Genomic DNA, 25,395 nt, shown 5'->3' with positions numbered 1-25,395 from the left:
AAGATGCTCAATGCTGCTTGGATGGGACTGGCAGAGTGCTCTTACCCCACTGTAGGAAATGGCCTGGCATTCAGTCCCCCTGAGTGCGAGCCTTGGGTTAGAACAATAAAGTACTGTGGAGGCCAGGGGCGTCTCCTCATGGCTGTGTCCTGCTGTGGGTCCTTTCTGTGGTGTGGGGGGCAGTGGCTGGAACTTATCTATCCTGCACAGAGCTTGGCTCACTAGATATAGCACTGGTGAGTGGTGCTGACTCCTCAGTGTGCCAAAGCAGGGACCCTCCTGCCAATGCACCGCATCCTGCTCAGGATGGGGAGAGGGGAGCTGAGAGCCACACAGCCCTGGCTTCTCTCCAGGTACTTGGGTGATGGGGGCAGTCCCATGGGTGCCATGACAACATTGCAGTTGGGCACCATGGCAAGGGGCCAAAGGTACTGTGCTAAGGCTGCGCTGGGACTGGGTGCCAAGTGTTATGGCAACGCCATGACTGGTGCTCTGGCAATGCAGCAATGGCGCTGCACCAGGTTGTGATGACATTGTCCAGGAGTCAGCAGGTCCCATGGTACCATGGCAACAACCTGACTGGGTGCCATGGTGATGTGTCACAAGCAGGTGCCATAGCAACCACAAGACTAGGTGCCATGGCAACACCAGTTCAGGGGATTCCCCTTAGCCCAACTTTGGGTGAATGTCGCTCACCTCACGCTAGGCTGAGGGCCTCCTGTTGCCATGGGAACATGCCCCATCCTCCACTATCCCATAAGGCTCAGCGCAGTGGGCAGCTAGGAACCATAGAGGCAACGGCGCTCTGGTTAACTGGTCTCCCTGATTGGCTGGCAGAGGGCGGGGCGGGGCCAGTAGTGCGGAGCTTCCGGGTACGGAGAAGCGAAGCGCCTACGGGAGGGAGGCCGCCGGCCTGGGCTCCCCGAGGTACGTGGGGCTCAGAGCAGCGGGAGATGGATTCGTCGCAGCCTCCCTCCATGGGGTGCTGGGTGGTGCATTCCCAGCTGAGATCAATGGAAGCCGAGCTAGAGCAGTGCAGCCCAAGGGGGGAATTCGCTGTCTCCCCTGCTTCTGGAGCTTGTTGGTTCCATCCCCATTGAGTTCAAGGGAGGGCAGGCTGGCTCATTGCAACCCCAGGGGGAGAACTTACAGTGGCGGCCGGCCCAGACCATTGCAACTCAAAGGGGAGGGTTGTGGCCCCCGTATTGTGAGTGCTCAATGATCCATTCCCCGTTTGAAACGCACTGGGGGTGCAGACCATTGTAGCCTGGGAAAGGGTGCCGTATATCCTACTGTCCCCCATCATGGGAACCTGAATGGCACCTTCCAAAGCAAACTCAAAGGAACTGGGAGAGACGAAGACATCTCGGGGGGGGGGGGGAGGTGAATTGTGCCCTCCTGCTGTGTGTGGGGGTCAGTGGTACCTTCCCCAACACGGAAATAGAGCAGACAATGTCAACTGGAGGGGGGAAGTTATAGCATTGGTATGTTCCTCAGTGCTCTCAAGTGAGCAGAAGATGAGATATTCCATTCCCATCAAGGGGTGGGGGGAAGAGCATTGCACATGCACCAATAAAGCCAGCAGGGAGCTGGGTCAGACCATGGTTACAGAGCGAGCAGGGGGCTGGGAGCCAGGACTCCTGGGTTCTGTTACTGTCTCTGCCTGTATTCCCAGCCTTAGAGTCCTGTGCCCTGCTAGCTCCGGTGCCCCATGGGCCTGGATTGGGACCCGCTGTGTTGGCGAGGAGGGAGCTCCAGGCTCATGGCAGCAGAACGCTGGGGTCACCATGCTGGCTCCGCTGAGGCTAGCACCCATCTCTGCAGTCACATCACATGTCACGACACCATTGCAATAGCGGCTACCAGCTGATAGCACCTCGCTCCCTGACAGAGCGACTGGGCGGCTTTGCGGGGCTCCCCCCAAGGTGGTTGCACATCACAATGCAGTGAGAACAAGGAGTCGTTGGCTCTGGTCTGGCCCCGTGGCAGGAGGATGTGGGGGGGAGCGGGAATAAGACACAGGGCCTGTCTCCTCTAGGAGGCGTTGGCTCTGATCCAGCCCCATGTGATATGTATTCAGGGCCCACATGTGGAACAAGTTGTTGGGTCTCAGTGTTGTTCCCAGTGGAGAAGGCAGCTACTTCCTTGGCCAATAGGAAGCCTTGGGGGCTCAATGGGCTATGGAGACTGGGGTCCACTAGTTGAGGTGGCCCTGGGGCTGGGGGCTACACATTGGCAGGGCTTGGAGGTTGGAGCTGCCCCATCCAGACCCATGCTCTGGGCACACAGGGGGTCCCATGGGTTGGGGGGCAGCTGTCCCTGTCCAGGGCCCCCTGCTCTGCATGTGATGGAGGAGGGCAGTGGGGGGTGCAGTGAAGTAGGACCCTCCCAGAACACCTGGCAATAATCCCTGCCATTGATCACCCAGAGTGCCCATGCCGGTGCACCCGGCGCCCAAGGAGGCGGAGGAGATGGAGGGGGACGGGGACTCGGCACCTGAGCTGAATGGCGAAGAGGAGGAGAGCGAGGAGGAGCATAGTGCTAGCCCTTCTGAATCAGAGGAAGAAAGCTCAGGTACTGGGGTGTGGAAGGGGATTTGGGGTGGGGCTTGGCCCTTCATCACAGAGCGGTAGTGGGGGGTGGCCCTGCTTCCTGGGTAAGAGCCATGGCCCAGCCAAGTTGGTGTCCTCTCCCCAGACTTCTGGGTTCTGTTCCCAGTTCTGGAAGGAGAGTGGGGTCTAGTGGGCTATAGGGGGATGGGCCGATGAACCAGGACTCCTGGGTTCTATTACCCCCAGCTGTATGTGTGCCCCTGGGTGAGTGTCCTGACTCTGTGTGCTTCAGTTCCCCGGGTGGTCTGTTTGTGGCACTATGCCCATGGGTGAGCATGGGCTGGAAGGTACATGTGCTGTGCCCTACAGAGATGGACGAGGAGGACTGTGAGCGGCGCCGCAGCGAGTGCCTGGATGAGATGTGTGACCTGGAGAAGCAGTTCTCTGAGCTCAAGGAAAAGTGAGTCTCTTGTTGGCTTCCCCACCCCGAGGTGCCTGTATCTCAGTGCCAGGCAAGGGATCCTGGGACAAACTGTCCCTGTACCCCACCCCAGAGATGGCTGTCTCAGTTCTGGCTGACACAGTGGGCTGGATGGGGCTGGACAGGCCTATGCTGTGCTGGGTGGGGGGGGTGGGCAGAGCGGGACCATGCTGGGCAGGGCTGGGTGGAGTGTGGGGCGGGGCTGGGTGCAGGCTGGGTGGGGTGGACAGGGCTGTGCTCAGTCCCTGCTGGTGCACCCTGCAGGCTATTCAAGGAGCGGCTGAACCAGGTGAAGGCCAAGCTGGAGGACGTGGCGTCGGGGCGGGCGGCCGAGTACCTCGACCCCCTGGGTGTCCTGCAGAACAACATGAAGATCCGCATCGAGGTGGCTGGTGAGCTCCTGGCCCTGCCCATGTGTTAGCTGTATCCCCTGCTGCCCCACAGGGGATTGGTCCCACCGCTGAGGAGTTGGGGTGCCAGGGCTCAGTACCAGGGTGTGGGGGGAGGGTGGCTGTCCTGGTCCAGGCAGGCCTCAGAGGGCAGTGACCAGCTCTAAGGGAGCAGCAAGGGTTGAAGGCTCAGGAGCTGGGGGCAGTTGGGCTTGGAGGGGAAATGACATGGCCCAGATCCAGTGTGGGGAGGGAAAGGTTCAGGAGAGGGGAGGATGGATGGCGGGTGTGGGAGCCTGTGGGAGAGGAAGCAGGGGGGAGGGGGTTCAGGAGAGGCATGGGGAGGACTCAGGCCTGCGGGGTGGGGTGGGAATTCAGAGGAGGGTGCTGGCAGGCAGCCCTGGGAGGGGGCTCAGGGGTAGACAGATTCAGGCAGGTGGAGGCAAGGCCCACCTGTGGGAGGAAGGGGTGGGGCCCAGAGAAGGGAGTTGATGGCAGGGCCCAGAGGGCAGGAATTTCGCAGGGTCAGGGGAGTGATGGAGTGAGGCTGGCAGGGCCCAGACTGGTGGTGGTAGGAGGGCAGGGACTTGGACTGGGAGCCTCCTGGGAGGCTTGGGGTTAGCCAGGGTGGGCATCTCGCAGGGCTGTGGCTGGGCATGGAGGCGGAGGGGCTGGCGGATGGGCAGGGGTCACTGGTCCCCCTCTTGCAGGCATCTACAAGGGGCTGTGCCTGGAGGTGGTGAGGAACAAGCACGAGTGTGAGCTGCAGGGAGCACGCCAGCACCTGGAGGTGAGGGCCCCCATGACCCCCCTCTGCTCCTACCCATTGCTGAGGTCCCCTGCAGGCCCCCATCTACCCCTCCACGCCCCACGGGGCCCCCTGCGTAAGCCCCCCGATCTTGCCCCTGAGGTGCCCCATGGACTGCCCTGCTCCCGCAGACCCTCCATCCACTTCCCAGCTCCAGATGCCGCATCCTGTCTGAGCCCTGTGGCTGACTTCTGCACCCCCAGCATTCCCAGGGAGCACTGTGGGAGGGCCAGGAATGGGACCAAAGGAGCCGGGTGGGAGGCTGGGAGCCCACAGCCTGGGGGTGGGATCGGGTCTGGCTGCGCCTCCAGGGTCTCCCTAGTGTTCTCTGTGCCAAGGGGGTGGGTCCATCCTGGCTGCGCCCCCGACCCCGTCCTGTCCACACAGAGTGAGAAGCTGCTGCTCTACGACAACATGCAGAGTGAGCTGCTGGAGCGAATCCAGCGCCTGGAGGATGATCGGCAGAGCATCGACATCACCTCAGGTCAGTGAGCCCCAGGGCCTACCCCGACTCCCCTCCCCCACTGCCGTTCTCCACATGTCTCTGCCTCCTGGCCATCCAGGGTGCCTCTAACCTGCTCTCACTTCAGTGTGCCCCCACAATCATCCCCAGCTTGATGCCCCCTGCCGCACCGCTGCTGCCCCCCACAGGGTCCCTCCCACCAGTCCCCGGTGTCACACACCCCTGCATCCCCATTACAAAGGCAGCTGTGTCCAGGGTCGCTGCACCCCATGGATCAGACCAACGGGTCCATCCTGCCCAGTATCCTAGTGTTGTTCCCACTTTCTAGCTGTTCCTTTGCTCCATGTGTGAGGTGAGTTTCCTGGGTCTCAGCCCAGTCCCTCGTGGGGCAGGATCACTGCCCCCCCCCCCCACTCCTAGCACAAACCACTCCACTCATCCCTGTCCCCAGAGGGCACTAACTTCCCCTGCACTGGCAGCCCCAGTGGAGAGAGAGGATTGAGTCCCCTTTGCCCCCCAGAGGCATCCATGTGGGGCAGCGGGGAGGGAGAGAGTGGGCTGCTGCCAAGCAGGCCCCTCCCCCAGCCCGGTGGGAGGGACTGTCCTCTGACCCTTGTCCTCTCCTCCTGGGTTAGAGTGGTGGGACGACAAGCTGCGCCCCAAGAACAGCCTCAAGAAGTGGGATCCCTTCCGGCCCGCCAAGAGGAAGAAAGCGCCGCTTGTGTCTGATATCCTTACGTTGGTATCCCCTCCCTCTGCTGGGCATGGGGCAGGGACCATGCTGGTGTCCCCCCACCGCCCCCACACACACTCTGCTGGTATCCCCCCGCTGGCCATGCTGGTATCTCCTCCCCCAGAACAGACCCGTCCCATCAGTCCTGGCCCCTGACCCTTCCAGTCCCAGTGGTGATGTTGGGGAAAAGGGGGGCTGGGATGTCTGACCCAGGGGCTCCCCTCTCTGCGGTGCCCTGTGGCAGGGAATCCTGTTGGCTCCTGCCTGGCTGGCTGCTACTGTCCCCCCCATTCTGATGCTGCCCCCTCCCCAAGTTGGTGTGGGAGGGAATGGGGCTAAATGATCACCATGGCTGCGTATGGCTACATGCCCTTAACATGCCCCTCACGCCCCTACATCGTCTACATGCTGCGGGACATCGACATCCTGGAAGACTGGACGGCCATCAAAAAGGTGAGGCTGACCCACAGGACACCTGGGTCCCTTAATAACCCCCTTCCCTCGCACACCACTGGCCACCCCCCACAATGCCTGAGTCCCTGAAACCCCATCCCCCCGCCCCACACATCCCTCAGCGACACTGCGGGACCTCTGAGTCTCTTAATAATCCCCACTCCCTCACACACCCCTGGCCACCTCACACAATGCTTGGGTCCCTTAAGCCCCTCCCACACACACATGTCCCCTGGCTGCCCCACAGGCTGCCTAGGTCCCTTAATAACCATCCCCATACACACCCTTAGTTGTTCTGCAGAATAATAATCCCCCTTCCTAGCTCTGCTGTTTGGGATCAAACATGTGGAAATGGGATTATTTTCATATGTATTCTTAATATGCCCTTTAAAAAGTCACCATTTGCATAGCTGGGCCAGGAGCTGGGAGCCAGGACTCCTGGGGTCTGTCCCTGGCTCTGGGAGCATAGTGGGGGGTCTAGTGGGTTAGAGTGATGGGGAGGGTGGGGCTGGGAACCAAGACTCCTGGGTTCTATCCCCAGCTCTGGGTGGAGAGTGGGGGCTGGGAGTCAGGACTCCCTGGTTCTGTTCACTGATGCTGAGTGAGTCCCTTATTTGTGCCTCCGTTTCCCCATCTGTCTCTCAGGCTAATGCTGCCATCCTTCCTGGGGGACCAGCATGGGTGGGGTCTGCATAGCTCTGTGAGCAGCGGCAGGGGATGGAGCACGATCCCTGCGTAAGCCCCTTTAATCGTCTTGTCTCTCCCTACAGGCTAAAGCAGCCGTGTCGCCCCAGAAAAGAAAATCAGATGGTAAGAGCTGGGGAAGGGATAAGATACGGGGCATTTCCTCTCTAGGGGCACCAGCTCCAGTCTGGCCCCAGGGCAGGGAAGTGGCTGGCTCAGGTGTTCAGGAAGTGGGGTGCAGGGTCTTTCCACCTAGGGGTGCTGGCTCTGACCTGGGCCCCCCTGAATCCCAGTCGGGCCCCTCCTGCCCCTTCATGGCTCCTCGCCTGCCATCTTGCTGCCCTCCACCACCCTGCACATATCCCCCTTGCCACCTCTGGTCTCCCCCAGTGCCTCAACCAGGACACGAGCTAACCTGGCCCTGCAGCTGCCAGCAGGGCCCATCCTCAGGGCAGGTGCCCCTCCCCGGTATGTGGGGCTGTGCCTGCCCCCCCAGCATTGATCACCTCCCTCCCCCCAGTGCTGGTGAAGGTGGAGAAGCCAGGGGCCCAGTTCTCAGCCCGCTGCGAGGACGGGCGGCTGCATTACGAGGGTGAGATCTACAGCAAAGGGCAGAGCGTCATCCTGGAGGTCGGGGACGAGGCACCCGCGCAGTGAGTGGCCAGGGACTGGCTGGCTGGAGGGAATGGGGCACGGGGCCTTTTCCCTTGAGGAGGCGCTAGCTCTGATCCAGACCCAGTGCGGGGGACTGGCTGGCTCAGGGGGACAGGGAATGGGATAGGGGCTGTTCTCTCTACGGGGGTGCTAGCTCAGATCCAGCCCCAAGGCGGGGGACTGGCTGGCTCAGGGGGGCAGGGAATGGGATAGGGGGCCGTTCTCTCTACGGGGGGTGCTAGCTCTGATCCAGCCCCAAGGCAGGGGACTGGCTGGCTCAGGGGGACAGGGAATGGGATAGGGGGCCATTCTCTCTATGGGGGGTGCTGGCTCCGATCCAGCCCCAGGGCAGGGGGTCTGGCTGGCTCAGGGGGCGGGGAATGGGATACAGGGCCTTTCCCGTAGGGAGTGCTGGCTCCAATCCAGTCCCAGGGCGGGGCGGGGGGACTGACTGTGACCCCTGCTCTCCCCTGCAGGGCAGTGATCACGGCTGTCAGCACTGGGGAGGTCTGGCTGCGCCGGGAGGATGGCACCAAGACCAAAATCTACGTCTCGCAGCTGCAGAAGGGCAAGTACTCGGTGCGCAAGGCCTGAGCGGGCCCTCTCGTGGCTCAGCCCTGTGGCTCGGCACAGGCCTCCTCCTGGAAACCAACGGCCCACGGACCCTCCCCGGCGCACCGAGTGGCTGGACTTGCTCTCCCTTTGCACTAGGACTCAGATGGAGAGGACTCTGGGGCCCTGCCCGGCAGGGTATTCCCATGGCCAGCGCTCCCGCCTCAGATCCCTGCAGACAGGCCAGCACGAGGCTTCACCGCTCGCTTCCCTCGCTAGGACTCTGGTGTTTGTAGCAATCTTGGGGGGCTGCACGTAAACCCCGGTGCCTGGGGCTGTTGTGCCCCCCAGGGAAATAGGGGTGCTGGTTCCAGGGGCTTCAGCAGGAAAAGCCCTAGGCCTCGGCCAGACCCCTGGAAGCGTTCACATTAAAAACCAAGTGAAACATACAAATCTTGGCCCTTTGATTCATTTCAGTGTATGCTGGGGAGTGGGACATGGGGCTTTTCTCTTCTAGGGGACGCCAACTCCGTTCCGGCCCCAGGGTGGGCTGGGGATGGGGGGGTGAGTGGGGTGTCCCCTTGCTGGGGCACAGAGGGTTCCCAGCTCTAAGCCAGCAGCCCCCCCCAGCTGTGTGCGCCGTCCCTTGTCTCTGAGCCCCTCCAGAACAGCTGGCCACAACCCCTTAGGGTGGGGTCACTGCAGCATCAGGGCACCACCAACTCCAACCTGCTCTGATTCTGGGACGCACACCCTGGCTTCTTTCCCCCAAGTGGCAGCACCTTTGGGACACCCCCCCCCCCCAACTCTCCCAACCCGCACTGTTGCCCCTTCTCCAGCCTTCCTTGCCCTCGGGAAAGACAGGGCCCCTCACAGTCCCTGGCCAGACCATACTGCTGGGAGCCGCTCATGTGGCCGACAACCTGGGGGCCTCGTGTCTGGGCCGTGCCCATTCTCAGCCAGGCCTCCCCCAGCACACCAAGAAGCGCAGCTGCCTGCACCCCTCCAGCGCTCCTCAGCAGAGCAAGGGGGACAATGAAAATGGGGGATCCCTCCCGTCCCTTCTGCATGAGCCCAGCCAGAGCTGCACCCCAACTTCACAGGCTCTGGAGAGACTACAAGGGCCTTAGGGTGAGTGGAACTGGGTCACGGGGTGGGGGGGGATCTGTCACAAACCTGGGAATCCCACCCCGATCTTGGTTCTGCCCCATGCTGGACTTTCAAACCCTCCTGCCAACTGCCCACAGGGGGTCTCTACTAGTCCCTCCCCACATTGGGGCTTTAGCCTGACACCCCATGAGTTGTGCAGAGAACTGATCTTCTGGATTCCAACACCCCACTACCCTCCCCATGGCTCAGCTCCCTTCTCTGCATGCCCAGCTGATTGGGGTCTGGGATCCAGGACTCATAGGTTCTATCCTCAGTTTTGGAAGGACTGTGGGGTCCACTGGGTTGGGGAGGGGGGTGCTGGCTGGAAGCCAGGGCCCCTAGGTTCTCTTCCCAGTTGGCTGTCTGACAGTGGCAGAGTCCACTCCCCTGTTTATGCCTCAGTTTCCCTCCCTGTATTGGGAGCCACTGTGGCCTCCCTGATGTCAGGGTGAGGGGATAGGGCATCTGGGCAGGGCTCTTAGGTGGGGGCTGGGGACAGATACAAAACCCAAGATAAAGCAAGTCCCCGGGGGCTGGTGCCCAGGACCCCTGGTGTCTGGGGGCGGCCAGGCAGCTGCCAGGTTTGGCTGGCGGCCCAGACATGCTCAGAGCCCAGCGCATCTGAGTCCGACGTGGGAGCGAAGGGAATAATGAATTAATAACGTCACTGCAGGCAGCGAAGGGGTAGTGGGAAGGGGGCACTGCCAGGTAAGGGCTTGTGGTGGGGGGCATTGGATGGGGCACTGGGGGAGTGGCAGGGGGGCACTGGGGACTCCCCCAGGACGAGCCGCGATGTCCGCTCCATTCACATCAAAACTTCACTCCCGGCAGGGAGGGAGCAACCCAGCAGCTATTTATAGCTCAGGACCTGGGGGGGCTGAGATGGGGGGTGGGATCTGGGAGGGAGCTGAGATCAGGGGAGGGGAGCTGGGATCTGGCTTAGTTCTGATGGATTTTCCATTTTTTGCTAATTTTCTCCCCCCCCCCCCTCCTCCATCTACTGCCCTGCCCCCCGCGCTCCATTTCCCTGTAATTATACACACATAAGTACACACCTGGCCTGCAGCCCTAAGATTGACCTTTCTCTCCCATCTAGAAGAGGAGTAGTGTCTCTAGGGCAGGGTGCTGGGAGCTAGGACTCCTGGGTTCTATCCCAGCCCTGGGAGAGGAGTGGTGTCTAGTGGGAGGGGGGCTGGGAGCCGGGACTCCTGGGTTCTAGCTCCGGCTCTGGGAAGAGAGTGGGGTCTAGCGAGTAAGAGCAGGGGGCTAGGGGCTAGGACGCCTGGGTTCTATTCTTAGCTCAGGGATTAGGGTCTAGTCACACAGAGGGGCTGAGAACTACTACTCCTGGGCAGCTCGCAGCTCGCTTGAGCACAACCCTTCTCCGTGCCTCAGTTTACCCCTGTACAAAATGGGCAAGCTGGGAGGCTGGTGTCTGTCCCCGGTCCCCCTCTGTTCCCCCTGCCCCGGGGCTGGGTTGCTGATTAGATCTGCGCCCCCGCATGGGCTGTGCCAGCCCAGAGAGCTTTGCCTTGGAAACGTGATTGCGCTGCGGGCGGGGGGAGCCCGTCTGTCCCTGGCTGGGGCTGGGGCTGGCTCTGGCTCAGCCCGGCCCAGCCCTGTGCCAGGGCTGGGTGTGACGGTGAGTCAGAGCCGACGCGCGCATTCCTGGCCCAGGCACGAACAGCTCCCCCGTCCCGCGGAGCCGGGGCACTGTGTAGCCGCTGCCGCAGCCCGCCCCGTGTAGGAATCCCCCCCTCTCCTACTGAGCTCCCGGTACAAGCAGCCCCCGCGCACCACCCCAGAGGCGGCTGCATCTCAGCGCCCCGCCAGCACTCCATGCCCTGTGGAGAAGCATATTCCCAGCAAGGGCCACGTGGGTATGAGTCGTGCCCCTTCCTGCTCCTCCTGCAGCTTCCCGGTAGCATTTCAGGGCTGGCGTCAGGCTGGGCTTGGCTGGGCTGCCCCACACTCAGCCGCCCCTGGGGACCCCAGAGGAGTTGGTACCAGGGGAAGGGGGGGCGCTAAGGGTTAACAGCAGCTCCTGTTTCTGGCAGAGGGAGCCTGTCTCCGCAGCCTGGTCACCCAGCCGAGATGGAGCCCCCGGACCAGCCAGACGGGTATGGCAGAGGGGCCTGGGGACGGGGAGGTGGGGGGAGCCAGGACTCCTGAGTTCTATCCCAGCGAGGGGCTAGTGGGTTAAAACAGGTGGGGCTGGGATTCCGGACTCCTGGGTTCCATGCTCTGGCCCTTAGTGCTAGGGGCTCCCCACCCTCCTCACAGCTCTGTCTGTCCCTCCTCAGTCTGGGGCCTGGCCCTGTGTATGATGTCCCAGACCCACACGTCTTCCCCCAGCCCAGACCAGCACCGGGGTCTCCGAACAACGTCAGCCTCCTGGATCGCCTGCTCCTCACCCAGTCTGTCTGGCTGCAGCTGAGCCTCAACTCTGCCACCGCCCTGCACATCCTGCAGCGTGAGCCCCCCGGGGTGAGGGCTCAGGGGTGCCTCTGCCGGGCTGGACACTGGGGGAGATGGGTCCATTGGTCTGGGGGGGGGGGATGGGCCCCTGCGGCTCATCTGGGGAGGGGAATGATACTGGGCTGGATGGGTCCATGGCTCTGCCTGGGGATGGGGGACAAAACCCAGGCCGGATGGGGTCCATGAGGCTGATGGGGGGGGGGGGGATCCCACACTGGATGGGTTCATGGGGCTGAGCAGGGAAGGGGGTGGATATCGGGAAATGTCCCCAGCCCCTGGTAGCCCCTGCTGATGGGTGCCCCATTCTTGCCCCAGACATTCCTGGTGCGCCGATCGAACACACACCGACGCCGGGTGCTCTGCTTGCGCCTCCTAGATGACTTGGCCCCGGCCTTCGTTGCTAGCTACTGCCTGCAGGAGAGAGCAGCAGGTAGGGACGCGTCTGCGCTGCCCTGTGCCCCCCCAGGGAGCACCACGCCTACACACAGCTCCCCATGCCTACACACAGCCCTGCATCTGGGGCCCTACTGAGCTCCCCAGCTCCCTGCAGTACGGTACCCCCTAGCGCTGCACTTGGCCAGTAGGCAAGTACTGACTGCCAGGGGAGAGCGCCTCCTAGCGCTGCAGGGTCTGAGGGGCCTTCTCTTTGCAGGCATCTCTCTAGAGGGCTCATCCTGGAGCTTCCCAGACCTGCTGCACCTGGTGGCCTCCTACTGCCAGAGCCGGTGAGTGGGAGGATGGGGGACATCCCAAAATCTGAGCCCCCGAGCTTCAGCTCTCCCCTGCTCCCAGTAGACTGAGATCCTGTAGTGTCCGGGGCAGTGGGGGACAGCGGAGGGGTTATAGGACAGAGGGCGTTGGGGCAGCCCTGGGGGAGAGGGCAAAGGGCAGAAGAGGATTGGGGAAGTGCCCAAGGGAGAGGGGCAGAAGGGAATTGGGGGAATGTCCCTGAGGGAGGAGGGAGCCCTGGGACTGCTGTCAGAGCCTGATGCACTGTCCCCCTAGGGAGGTTCTCCCGGTCGCCCTGCGCCTGCCCCAACCTATCCAGCAGGCGGTGTCGCACAAGGAACTGGAGGCCATTTCCCACCTGGGGCTCGGTGAGTGACACCCCCCACAGCCCTTCCCCCTGGACCCCTCCCTCAGCGCCCCCCCACCCCCCACATCTCAGTGGCCCCTACACTGATCTCCCTGATCCTTCCTCTCCCTTCAGTCCCCCTGGTCCCTCCCTGCCCATCCTCCCTCTGTGCCCCATTTCCACCCCATTACCCCCATCCCCACAGCCACTCCCCTTCCCCCATCACCTCCTCCCTGCACCCCCCAGGTAGCTGGGAAATCCCTCCCATCCCTTCCTCCTCTAGTTCCCCTCCCTCCCGGCCTGGGGCCAGATTGGAGCTGGCACTCCCTAGAGGGGAAAGGCTCATATCCCATTTGAGCCAGCCAGGCCCCCCACCTTGGGGATGGATCAGAGCCAGTGCCCCCTAGCGGGGAAAGGCCCATGTCCTCTCCTCAGTGCTGACCCCTCGTTTCCTCCCCCCCCAGAGTTCTGGAGCTCTTCTCTCAATGCCAAGGACCCCCTGGAGTCGCCTGAGCCCCCACTCTGTGAGGATGCTGCCCCTGCAGCTGGCCAGCTGGGTGCAATCCCCACACGGAGCCCAAGGGAGCTGGACTGCGGCCTGGGCAACGGGGCGCTGGGCTTCCTGAACCCCCTGTTCCAGGGCAGGGATGGGGGCTCACGGCGGGACGACTTCAAGCGCAGCATTAAAGTGCGGGTGTCCACCGAGACCTCCAGCCCTCTCTCACCACCCCCCAAGCCACCCCCCCCCATCCCTTCCAGCCAGACTGGGATGCTCCCCACCCCGCGCCGAGAGCCGGGCCAGTACACATCGCTCAGCATGTCGGGGTATCGGGTGCCCCAGCGGGCTGGGGAGCCCCTTAATCCCAAGCCAGCTGGGAGCAGCCTCCCATCCCTGCAGGAGCTGGACAGCGGGTCCCCCAGTGGCTCAGAGAGTGAGGGGGGTGGGGGTCCACGGGCCCCCTCACCTCCTGCCCAGCGCCGCCCCCGTGCTCCCCTGCGCTCCATGAGCGATGCCGTCCTGGCAGTGCTGGCCCCTGAGAAACAGCTGGCACGGGCCGTGGAGGGGCTGGCGCGGGACCGGAGCACCAGGCTGGGAGCCAGCGTCCAGGATTTCCTGACCCTAGTGAGGGGTGGCGGGGGGGAGTGGCGGTCCAGCCACGAGCTGCTGAGTCCCGTCCGGACCTTCCTGACCCACACCAAGGCCCAGCTGCTGCCCAGCCCAGCCCTGGAGCTGCCGAGCCCCACGCTGCTGCCTGACCACAGGCTGGGTGAGTGGGGCTGGGGGGAGGGATCCAGGATGCCTGGGTTCTATTCCCAGCTCTGGGACGGGTATGGGGTCTACTGGGTTAGAGCTGTGGGGCTGGGAGCTAGGACTCCTGGGTTCTGTCCCCGGCTCTGGGAGGCGAGTGGGGTGTAGTGGTTAGAGTAGGGGTGGCTGGGAGCCAAGACTCCTGGGTTCTAAGAGTAGGATGGAGTCTAGGGGGTTAGGGAGGGGGAGAGCCAGGATGCCTGGGTTCTATTCCCAGTTCAGGAAGGGGAATGCGGTCTAGTGGGTTAGAGCTGGGAGCGGGGGAGGAACCAGGACACCTGGGTTCTATTCCCAGCTCAGGGAGGGGAGTGGGGCCTAGTGGTTTAGAGCAGTGGGGCTGGGAGCCAGGACTCCTGGCTCTGGCTCTAGCCCATGTAACCCACTCCTACCCCGCAGACGCTGTGCTGGAACGGGCCCTACATCGTTGTGTGCTGAAGCCTCTCAAACCAGTGCTGGCATCACGGCTGCGCAGGCTACGCGTGGCAGATGGGTCCCTGGGCCAGCTCCAGGAGAACCTGCGGCTGGTGCGGGAGCGGGGCCCTGGTGCCTTCCCGGCACGGGCGACCCTGCCTAGCCCCCATGACACCCAGCGGGCACGGCGCAAACTGCTGCAGCTTCTGCATGCCTATTCGCCCAGCACCCAGGTGACACTGCTGCTGCAGGCCTGCAAGGGTGTCTACCAAGCCATGGGGGCAGCCCCGGGTACGGATCCCTTCATCCCTTCCCCCCTCCCCTCCCTCGCCCACGTGATGCTGCTCCTGCAGGGCTGCAAAGGTGTCTGCAGAGCCATAGGGGTCCCCGCACAGCCTTCCCGACCAGCCTAACCTGCATGTCCCCTCCCCCTCCGCTCTTCCTCGCCCAGCACCCAGGCCTAGGAGAGCATCTCTGCAGCCATAGATCTGTCCCCAAGTACGGACAACCCCCATATGGCTCCCTGTTCCCCAGCACCATTCCCATATCACCCAGCCTGGCCCCCTCCCTCACCTCCAACCTACTCATTCCTACAACCTCCTGATCCTCCCCCCATCCCCATAACCGACCCCTGTGCCCCTCCCCCATCTCACATATCCACCCAGGGCCCCCCCATCCCACCCTCCCCAGTCCCCCCGCCTGTGCACCTCACCCCATGCCTCCCCGGATTCTGGGATCCCTCCCCCATCCCTGCCCAGCCTGTGCTCTCCATGCTGCCCACAGCCCCCTGCTGCTGGGAGCCCCACTCCCCCAGCTCGTGCTCCCAATGCCGCCTGCATCCCCTGCTGCCGGGACCCCCCCTCCTGATCCCCCCTATGTTCCTGCCACATCCCTGCCAGCACCCACTCACTTGTCCCCTCTCCCCCCCAGATGGGAGCTATGGGGCGGATGAGTTCTTGCCGGTTCTGAGCTTCATCCTGGCTCAGTGCGACCTGCCCCAGCTGCTCATGGAGGCTGAGTACATGATGGAGCTGATGGAGCCCAGCCAGCTCCTGGGGGAAGGTAAGGGAGACCCCTAGGCCCTCCACTACCCTTTTTCCTTGTCCCCCTGAGCCAGTCAGTCCCTGGGGCCAGATCAGAGATGGTGCCCCCTAGAGGGGAAAATCCCTGAGTCTGTTTACTTCCCTAAATGGGAGGGACCCACCTAATCATCTGAACGTGAACTCTGCGATCCTGGGGTGTGTAAACAGGGAATCTCGACTAGGAGAAGGGAGGTTTTGTTACCTCCGTGTGTGGCGCTGGTGCGGCTGCTGCTGGAATCCCGCGTCCAATCCTGGTGCCCACAATGCAAGAGGGACGCTGGTAAATTGGAGGGCTCAGAGAAGAGCCACGAGCATGACTAAAGGCTCGAGAACAGGCCTCAGAGTGAGAGACCCCAGGAGCTCGATCTGTTTAGTTTGACAGAGAAAAGGCTAAGAGTGATCCCAGTCTAAGTACCTACGTGGGGAACAGAAACGGGAGAGCAGACGGCTCCTCAGTCTAGCAGCCAAAGGTCTAGCAAGAACCAAGGGCTGGAAGCTGAAGCTGGACAAATTCAGACTGGCAATAAGGTGCAACTTTGTAAGTGAGGGGAATTAATCAGGGGCACAGCCTCCCAAGGGCTGGATTCTCCCTCGCTGGCAGTGTCTAAAGCAGGGTGGGATGTTTTTCTGAGATCCGTGCTAGTTCCTCCAGGAATCAATTCAGGGCAGCCCTGTGCAGAGAGGGGGGCAGCCTAGAGAATCCCCATGGGCCCTTCTGGCCTGACAATCTACGCCCCATCCTCCCCCAGGGGGCTATTACCTGACCACTCTCCAGGCCAGCCTGGCCCTGCTGGGGCGTTTCCATGAAGAGGAGCCCATGGAGCTGCGCCCTGATGTCCAGAGAGCCCTGAGCTGGCGGCACCAGAGCCCCTCAGGGCGGCCCCCTGGCAGCCCATGCCAGGTACGTGGGGAGGTGCTCTGGGGGGAGTCATTGACGGGGACTCTCTGCTACCCACCCAGTCCCTGCCCCCTCCCCTCCCTGCTATCCACCCAACTCCTGCCCCCTCCCTACCCCTCCCCTGTCTACTCTCCGCTCCATCCCTACCCCCTTCCTTGCCCCTCCCCGCTGCCTACACAGTCCCCCCATCACCCCTCATGCCTGCTCAGTCCCTATCCCCCATGTCACCCCATCTGCCTCAGTGCCCACTCAGTCCCTGCCCCCATCCCAATTGATCCCTGCCACACTCAGTCCCCCCCCCCCCCCCCACATGTCCCTGACTTGCTCTGCCTTCCAGGACCCACGGCCTGAGAAAACCCAGGCCCCCTGCAGTGGGTGCCACTCCACCACACCTGCACTGGGAGCCCAGGGGACGGCGGAGCAGCTACAGAGGCACCCAACAGACAACAGTCTCCCCCTGCACCCTGAGGGCCAGCGCCAGCCCCAGGAGCACCCGGCCCAGCACCACCACCCCGGGGAGATGGGACCTGGGCCGGGACCCCCACACAGGCTGCTCCGCGAAGCGGCTGTCGACCTGGATGAACCCCTCTGACCTGGGATGCCTGGTTCTGTCCCAGCTCTAGGTGGGGAGTGGGGTCTAATAGGTTAGAGCAGGGGGGCTGGGAGTGAGGTCTCCTGGGTTCTAGTCCAAGCTCTGCTGTGACTGGCTTTATGACCACGTCCCTCTTGGTGCCTCAGTTTCCCCCTTATGTAAAACAGGGTGAATAAGACCTGCAGCAGTGTGGAAGGGATGTCTGTCCCAGGTAGCTCCTCCCTGTTCCACTCTCGGGGGGAGGGGGTTCTGGGGGAGCCTTTTCCTCACTCTGGGGGTGGGGCAGGGAGTATCAGCTTGTGACAATCACTCCTGACTTGAATAAGAGTCCGTTAAATGCCGAAAGAGAGAGAGAGAGGGAGATTCTTTCTCTAATGACACAGAGGATCAATGTACATACATCAGGGGGATTTGCTGGCACAAAAACCTCTTCTGCTGATGGTATTTTTGTAGGGCCTACTTTATTAAATATTTTTTTGGGGAAAAAATTCATTTTTATTTTTTATTCTCCCAAAAGCGACACGGCTGGTTTGTCCAAGGCCTCAAATTTACAATTTGTTCATACATTACAAGAAAAGGAGTTCTGTAACAAAATGCTCTTGTATCAATATTATTGTAGGGCCTATTTTATTTACTATTTGTAAAAAAGATTTACTTTGTTTGAAGAGTGGCATTCTTTGTTTTTAACTCGAGTCTGGTTTTTTTATTTTCTGAAACTCCATATGTTTTTGATAAATACAACGCTCTGGAACACAAAACTCTCCTGTTGATATTATTGTAGGGTCTGCTTTATTGGCCGAACAACGTGCAATCTGTTTAGCTGTCTCTATCTGTAACAAGATAACTTTTGAACACTGCGTACAATCAATTCCAACGTTTCCAGGAACGTTCTAGGCAGCAATGGGCAAGAGCCGATGGATGTTGGTGAAAATCAGAGAAACCAAAAGGGGAAACTGGGAGGCCCCTGGAACTCCAGCATCCGATAGCAGAGCCATGGCTTCAAGTCCCTCTGCTGCTGACAACGATTAACACCTTCCAGCATAACACCCCCCATCATCTCAGCTCTGCCCAGCCTCCAGGTGGAGTTTGAGACGTTGACACCCTGTGTGACTGAGCTCCTGGACAGACAGAGAAGAAATGAAAATGGTGGGAGAGGAGGAGGGACAGACAGTGCCCCTGGCATGGGTGGAAATAAGGGGGCTCTGGTGTGAGGGGAAGGTGGACAGACAGACCCCTTGGCGGGGGGGGGAGAATGGGGACCCCTGGTATGGAGGGAAGGGGGAGCTGACAGACCCATGGCAGGGGGAAGGGGGAGCTGACAGAGCCCATGGTGGGAGGGGAATGGGGGCCCCTGGTATGGGGGAAGGGGGAGCTGACAGAACCCATGATGGGGGGGAAGGGGAGCCCCTGCTATGGAGGGAGGGGGAACTGACAGAGCCCATGGTGTGGGGGGGAATGGGGGCCCCTGGTATGGGGGAGGGAGAGCAGACAGCCCCTGGCAAGGAGGAGCTTGGGGGAGGGGCAGGGAACCCCTGAACGAGAGGGGAATGGAGGATTGCACCCAGGCAGCTGGGGACAGGGGAAGGAGGAATGCCAGGAACCCTGGTGGGGGTGATGAGCTCGGTCGACACCAGCTGTGAAGCGGGCGCCCTGGCGGGTTTCACTGCGGTTTTCCCCCAAGGCACCATGCCCGGCTCTGTCTGTGGCTGGACACCGAGGCTCTACGCCCAGCTCCCCGGCCTGTGACGGCCTGCCTGTCGGGCGCGGGCCTTGCAGCAATGCCACAGCCTCAGGGACGGGCCTAGCACCCGGGGGCAGAACCCAGTGGGAGGGAAATCAGGCTCATCTGGCGGGGTAGGCAGAGTGGGGACACTGGTGCCCCCTGCTGCTGCTGCTTAGCACATCACAGGCAGCAGCTGCTGCACTGAGTGGGGCACTGGCCTGGAGTCCGGCAGAACGTGAGGCTTTTGGGGGGAAGTGGGTCTCCGGGGGCGAGAAGGAGTGTGGGGATGGGAGAGGCAGCCAGGACTGGAGGGATGGGCCCCACTGACTGCAGGGAGCTGGCACAGGCTGTGGGGCCAGGTCCCCCTGGCCTGAGCACTGCCCCCACTTTGGAGACAGACAAGTCATGAGTCATGGGATGACTCCTAGCCGAAGGGCCCTGAGTCATCACTCCGCTGTCCTAGAGCCCAGCCCCAGACATGAGTTCAGAGCGGTTCTCTCGGGTATCCCAGCGCTCCCGGGACAGGAACTCTCATGCTCCCCATATGCCCCGTTACTCCGACCCCGGGGCCCTTCTCCTAATCCACACAGTGCCCCAGAGTGGCCCAGTTGGGATCCCTGGGGCCCATCTAGGGGACACGTCCTCGGGTGCTGATCTCTCTGAGGGCTAGGCCAGGCCCCCGCCCTCCTTCCTGGGATAAGGAAATATTTGGAGTCAGATCCTTTCCCTGTGGGCTGTATCTGAACACTTCTATGGCCAGGCTGAGGAGTCTCTCGTGAGCTACTGCGGGGCCTGGCACAAGGCGGGGTTACTGCCGGAAGGCTGGCTGAAGGCCTCAGCCCCTGCCAAGCCACGCCAGATGGATTCTAGGGCTGCCGGCGTGGACTTGGCTCACGACTGATACGTCCGTCCTCTTCACTCCACAAATGATGGGACCCTGCTGGGCCACGCAGTCTCTTGCCCTTTTGTGACGCCGCCTGCCAAACTGCATCTACGCTGCATGCAAGCTCAGCTGGGGACAGCCCGCAGCCCAGACTGGATGGGAGCACTCCTACCCAGGGTTCCCTCCTCTCCCAACTGGGGAAGCACCTGGCTGCAGTTTGGGTAGGAGTCCCCTTCGCCCCAGCCCTTCTGACAGGAACGATATTGCTGGAGGCATCTGTGCTCGGTTGGGAAGCCCACCTGGACCATCACGTAGTTCAGGGCAAGAAGAGTTGCTCTGATGGATCTCAGAGCAGGGCACAATGCGGGCATGTTCTCCAGACCGGCCATTCCAACCGGTCCGTTCCCATCACCACAGACAATATGACCATGCTATAAACGAGCAGGGGGAGGGAGCTCCTCTCTTTCCCGTCCCCTTGGTCACAACAGATGTCGATCCACCCACCCCATTGCTTCCCACTAGGACACAGCAAACTGGACACCGTGCTAGTTCTCCTACTGGCACCCACGTGGCCGAGGCAATAGTGGTTCCAAGATCCTCTTGGTTTGTCCACTTGTTGTCCCATCCCATTCCCTCTGCTGCCAGGGCTCCTCTCACAGAACAAGAGAAGGGCTCATTCCCCCGAGCTGTCCTCCCTCCACCTGACCACTTGGTTCTTGGCTGGGTGTCAGAGCTAGAAAGAATAGGCAGTGCACAAACAGGGACACAAAGTCTCTTGCTCAGCAGTAGAAAGGACTGCATAAGAATGGGCCACACTGGGTCAGACCAATGGTCCATCTAGCCCAGTATCCCGTCTCTGATAGGGGCCAGTGCCAGATGTGTCAGTGGGAATGAAAAGAACAGGGCAATTAACAAGTGATCCATCCCCTGTCGCCTAGTCCAGCTTCTGGCAAACAGAGGGTTAGAGACACCCATGTGATGGGGCTGTGTCCCTGACCTTCTTGACTAATAGCCACCGATAGACCTATCTTCCATGAACTTACCTATTTCTTTTTTGAACCCAGATATCCTTTTGGCCTTCACAACATCCCCTGACAATGAGTTCCACAGGCTGATTCCATGAGGAAAGTGGGCAGCTCCGAGTGGAAAGGATCCGTGGCTTGGCGGACCAGCTCGAGCTTGTACTGGGGCAGTCTCGGGTAGCTGACAGTCTGGACTCTGTACGACTGCTGAAGAACTCGGGTCTCTGGTGCTGCTCTCTCAGGGTGCCCTGGGCAGCGATCAGTGTCCCCCAGCTCCATGTAGACAGTTTGTTGGTATTCTTCCACCATACCAACTCCCCATTTCCCTGAGAGTATTTCCACCTGGAGTGGAACCTGCCCCAGTCTGGGACCTCAGTGCAGTGTGAACTTGTCTGATGAGATCACTCTTTGAACCATGCTCTTTTCTTCACTGACCCAGGAAAGCCCCCTGTCCTGCAGCAATAACATCGGGAGGGATAGCTCAGTGGTTTGAGCTTTGGCCTGCTAAACCCAGGGTTGTGAGTTCAATCCTTGAGGGGGCCATTTAGGGAACTGGGGTAAAAATCTGTCTGGGGATTGGTCCTACTTTGAGCAGGGGGTTGGACCTAGATGACCTCCTGAGGTCCCTTCCAACCCTGAGATTCTATGAATGGTGGGGGAACTAGGGGCTTTTACAGCTGACCCTCCTTATACAGTTTTGTTCCCAGACAAGGACTCGCTCAGGCCACACCCTAAGTTCATACCCAGAATTGTGTCTGAATGCCATCGATCCCACTCACGCCATCCATTTACCCAAGTGTCACATGAGGGCCTGCCCCTTTTAGGCCCAGGAGGCCTTGGGCCAGTTGGCCTGGTTCAGTTAGCTGCAGCCTGCTGGGTGTGGGCCTTAAGAGGAAGGAAGCCCAGCAGAGCAGAGTGGAGCGTAAAGTGAGGGGGGGAAGGTGTCTGGGTGTGGCTGCTTGGGAGGGGCTGTGGGGGCAGATGGGAAGCATGGCTGGCCTGGAAGCTTAGCACAGCAGGTGTATGTGAATTAGAGGAAAGAGGACAGATCCCTTGGGAAGGAAGGAGTGGATCCAGTTGGGAACTGGGGCAAAGGCTCATTGGGAGGGTTGTTGATTCCCAAGACAGGGTGGATGTCTGTTAATGAGTTAGCTGGAGGGCCACATCACTGCAGCCTGTCATCCCTATGGCTGGAGTAGGCTGAAGATTGTTGTGGGGAAACTGAGGCAGAGTGTGCTGCCATGCAGGGCCTCGCTGTGAGGGGCTGCTCTGCGGTGGTGAGTCTTGTACTGCTGTGTGGTATCTGAAACGTCACAGAAACGGGGGAGGCCAAGTAACACACGTCATGGGTTTGGAGACCTTTAGCCTTTTCCCCCCAGAGAGCCAGTCTGTCTCGTTGGCTGGGGGAATGGCAGGTGCTATGGTCTGAGCTGCAGCTGGCAAGTTTTGAGGCTGCCACACAAGATCCCACAAGCACGGTTAGAGCGCATTTGACAAGGGCTCAAGGTATCCTTCGTGGGCCGCCTGAAGAGCGTTCCTGGAGCTGAGCCACCACATGGGGCTCTATCCATACCCTTCCCGGGTACTGCAGATGGGGCAGGCGATTCTCCTGTGTGTGGCAGGCAGGGCTCGGAGCCCTGCTCGGGAGGCCCCTGGAATGTAGCATGCATTGGGACAAGCACTGGAGGAAGATAGGGCAGTTATCTGCAGTGGCAGAGATTCTTTGCAATGTGTTGGCCCTGTGTCTGTTCCACATCCTGCCCCCCTTCCCCTCTACTGTGGAGCCTGCTGTCTGCTCTGGGAGCCCTGGTGGTGAAGGCACTGGTCCACTCCACCTCCTCGAAATGGAGCATGGGGTAGTTGGGGGTGCAGGTGTGGACCAGAGGGGCGCTGCTGGCAAAAATATCTGCTCTGGGAGGACTGTGGCACAGGGGCACCTCTAGTGGAATACGCCCGGGGCAGCACTTCTCAAAAGCCCATAGCTGCTGTCCAAGGAAGGAACCTTTCTATGGCTTCCCTAAGGTCCTGGTGGTAGGTACGGCAGTGTAAGAGCCAGTCAGCGCACACACGTGGTCCGGCTGGAGCACTCCCGGTCTCGTTTCAGCACTAGGATACTTCCTGCCCCTGGTGACGGTGCAGCTGTACCAGGATACAGGATAGCTGTACACAAGGGGAATAAGATAAGTGGGGTTAAAGCACCGTTATCCTGGGATAACAGGATCCACCTGAGGGGCTGTCCTGGGATAACTGTATCACTACAAAATCAGCCTCTGTGTGCGCCTCCACTCCCAACATTGTTCTACTGAGGAAATCCACTGTGTGAAGAGCAGGGCCTAAAGGAGTCCTGGAGTGGTTTGGTGTCAGAAAGACATGGTCATGGTCTGTGCCCCTGAGCCAGTCAGCCAGTCCCCTGCCCTGGGGCTAGATTGGAGCTGGTGCCCCCACGGGAAAAGGCCCATATCTCATTCCCTGCCCTCCTGAGCCAGCCAGTGGGAACCAGCACCCAAAAGACATTAATTGAAATGTTAAATTCATCATTGAATCAACTGAATAGAGTCCAGGTGTAGTGCTGCGATCACGCCTGCAGGGGGCAACATCACTCCATCCGTATCCTTAAACAGGGATTGTAACTCAGTTATGAATTTGGAGTGTTGTAGGGACAGCCCAGGTCTGGGACAGCAGAGGCTGTGGGCTGGGATTGAGGGGCTCTGGCGGAGCTGAGGGGGGAGCCCAGGGCTGGGATTGAGGGGCTCTGGCGGAGCTGAGGGGGGAGCCCAGGGCTGGGATTGAGAGGCTCTGGCGGAGCTGAGGGGGGAGCCCAGGGCTGGGATTGAGGGGCTCTGACGGAGCTGAGGGGGGAGCCCAGGGCTGGGATTGAGAGGCTCTGGCGGAGCTGAGGGGAAGCCCAGGGCTGGGATTGAGGGGCTCTGGCGGAGCTGAGAGGGGAGCCCAGAGCAAGAGGCAGTGGGTCAGGATGAGAGTGGGGAGCCCAGGGCTGGGATACAGAGGGGCTGCAAGCTGGGCTGGAAGAGCATCGGCAGAGCTCTGTGCATTGGGCCAGGCTGCAGGATCTTTGGCAGCACCGGCTACAGCAGCTGACGCCCCGTGACTGGCCCAGTTCTATCCCTGGGCACTGACCCCTGTCCCCGTCCCACCCACCCTCGTGCTCCGGCCCCAATTCCCTGCCCTTGCGTCAGCCTGTCCATGGGCCAGCGGGGCTGGGAGCAGCTGGGTCTGTGTGAGCTCATGTGGGGAGAGTGTGGAGCTCTTCCCCACCCCTGATTGCTGCACTTCCCCTGCACCATGGGGCCTTTCCCCTCTGGCACCAGCTCCCATCCAGCCCAAGCTGGGGGGCGGGGGAGGGGGGACAGGACTGGCTGGCTGGCTCAGGGGGGTGGGAAATGGCACATGGGGCCTTTTCCTTCTAGTTCATTTGCCCCATAAGAGGCAAGTTTGCCAGGTCACAGCCTGGTCCCTAGCAAGGCAGGATCTGCCCTCCACAGGGGCAGTAGCACCCTTGTGCCTCCTGGAGTGGACCCTGCATGGCTGGGGAGTGGGGAGAGGGTGACTGAGGGGTGGGGAGGGCTGTGGCGGGGTTGCTCTGAGCAGGTGAGACTAGGGCACATTGGGTGGAGGGGGTTCCTGCAGGGCAGGGAGGGGGCACATTAGATTGAGGGAGGGGCTATGAGTGTTAGGGGATCTTCTGTGCGGTTAGGGATGTGGGATTCCTGCAGATGTGCTGGGGGACGGGGGGGCAGGTTTCCTGCCAGTGGGGTATGTGGGCTGTGGGGGAAGATGCTCTGTGTATGTCTCTCCCCCACCAGGCTATGGAGAGGGGTGGGTGTTCTGGTGAGTGGCAGCTGTGTGGGAGAGGAGCTCTGTGTCCTCCCCCCTCACTCCCTGCTGGCTGTTGGGCTCTGGGTCTGCTCCAGGCTGAGCCAGCACCGCCCAGGCCCAGCAGACGCTGCGTGAACCCTGAGGCCCCGCCCTGCATGGCGGTCGGGGGGGGGGGGGAATGAGCTCATCCAAGGGGGGCTTGGAATAGCACATGCTGTTTGTCCTGTCCTGTCCTGGAGCAGTGAGGCGGGGGCAGCACTCAAAAGGACTCTGCCAGAGGGGAGGGGGGACTATGGCCCTGAGACACCCCCACTCCACGGGGGAAAGTAATGTCCCTGCTCCCAGCCAGGCCCTCACTCAAAGCAGAGACAGGCCCAGGTGTCGTCTGAGTGGACGAGCTCAAAGTTAAATTGTGGGAGTGGGGTGGGGACTCACTGGGGGGGGCTCTCGCCTAGTCGTCAGCGCTGGTCCTTGGGCCTCAGGATAGTGGTGGGGGCTGCTGCACTGCAGGACTGGGGTTTGTGCAGGTATCCCAGCTCGGGGGAGGGATAGCTCAGTGGTTTGAGCATTGGCCTGCTAAACCCAGGGTTGTGAGTTCAATCCTTGCAGGGAACTGGGGTAAAAATCTGTCTGGGGATTGGTCCTGCTTTGAGCAGGGGATTGGACTAGATGACCTGAGGTCCCTTCCAATTCTATAATCTGGGGTGGGGTAGGGGGGCTGTTCATACAAGGATCCCGCATGGGGGCTGTTTATAGAGGGAGCATGGGGGGACCGGAGTGAGGTCTGTTGGGGGGGCTAGAGGGGATCAGAATTGCCCTCCCCAGTCCATCCTGCTGTCAGTGCCTCCCTTTGGGCTCTGAGTTGCTCCCCCCACACACTGTCTACTAGTCCCTGACCCTCATTCATCCTTTAGCGGGCAGAGCTGGTATCTCCCCTCGTAAACCCCATCAGGGGACCCCAGCCCCCTTTGGGCCACAGGAGGAAGATTCCAGGCCCCCCATCTCTGTGTCAGTGGCAGCATCCACGCTCCCCACTCTGGTGTTAATCTGTATACGCAGGATGCTTCTCCCATCCCTCGGTCTCATCACAACTTTGCCCCCGCCCAGGAGTCAGCCCCCTACATCTGTGGGGAATGGGACACAGGGTCTTTCCCTCTATGGGGGGTG

General features: G+C 61.1%; 2 protein-coding genes across 2 annotated transcripts; both read left to right on the top strand.

The window, feature by feature from the left end:
* The first annotated feature begins 506 nt into the window (after window positions 1-506).
* Window positions 507-8,221, top strand: BRMS1 (BRMS1 transcriptional repressor and anoikis regulator). The gene is given in 12 exon segments (XM_065407756.1): window positions 507-855; window positions 858-927; window positions 2,429-2,574; window positions 2,922-3,012; window positions 3,298-3,425; window positions 4,133-4,212; window positions 4,618-4,714; window positions 5,329-5,421; window positions 5,815-5,879; window positions 6,650-6,689; window positions 7,084-7,216; window positions 7,694-8,221. Coding segments are annotated over 12 exon segments (1,410 nt in total). The 3' UTR covers window positions 7,812-8,221.
* A 2,536-nt stretch (window positions 8,222-10,757) lies between these two features.
* RIN1 (Ras and Rab interactor 1) lies at window positions 10,758-16,763 on the top strand. The gene is made up of 10 exons (XM_065408410.1): window positions 10,758-10,798; window positions 11,222-11,405; window positions 11,712-11,826; window positions 12,049-12,121; window positions 12,402-12,493; window positions 12,936-13,739; window positions 14,177-14,482; window positions 15,122-15,253; window positions 16,023-16,174; window positions 16,509-16,763. The coding sequence occupies exons 1-10, from the start codon at window positions 10,758-10,760 to the stop codon at window positions 16,761-16,763; spliced, it is 2,154 nt and encodes a 717-aa protein (XP_065264482.1).
* Window positions 16,764-25,395: the final 8,632 nt, after the last annotated feature.

Source organism: Emys orbicularis, chromosome 7 (genome assembly GCF_028017835.1).
Source record: "Emys orbicularis isolate rEmyOrb1 chromosome 7, rEmyOrb1.hap1, whole genome shotgun sequence".
In the NCBI taxonomy this organism is placed as follows: domain Eukaryota; kingdom Metazoa; phylum Chordata; order Testudines; family Emydidae; genus Emys; species Emys orbicularis.
The sequence above is the reverse complement of the archived record's forward strand: the minus strand, read 5'-3'. Positions and strand labels throughout refer to the sequence as shown.

Excerpts from the sequence above, each read along its gene's own strand:
- RIN1 (XM_065408410.1), top strand. The coding sequence starts at position 10,758 with ATGCCCTGTGGAGAAGCATATTCCCAGCAAGGGCCACGTGG. Across the intron at positions 12,494-12,935 it reads CATTTCCCACCTGGGGCTCG|AGTTCTGGAGCTCTTCTCTC; the intron begins GTGAGTGACACC and ends CTCCCCCCCCAG. Across the intron at positions 13,740-14,176 it reads GCTGCCTGACCACAGGCTGG|ACGCTGTGCTGGAACGGGCC; the intron begins GTGAGTGGGGCT and ends CCTACCCCGCAG.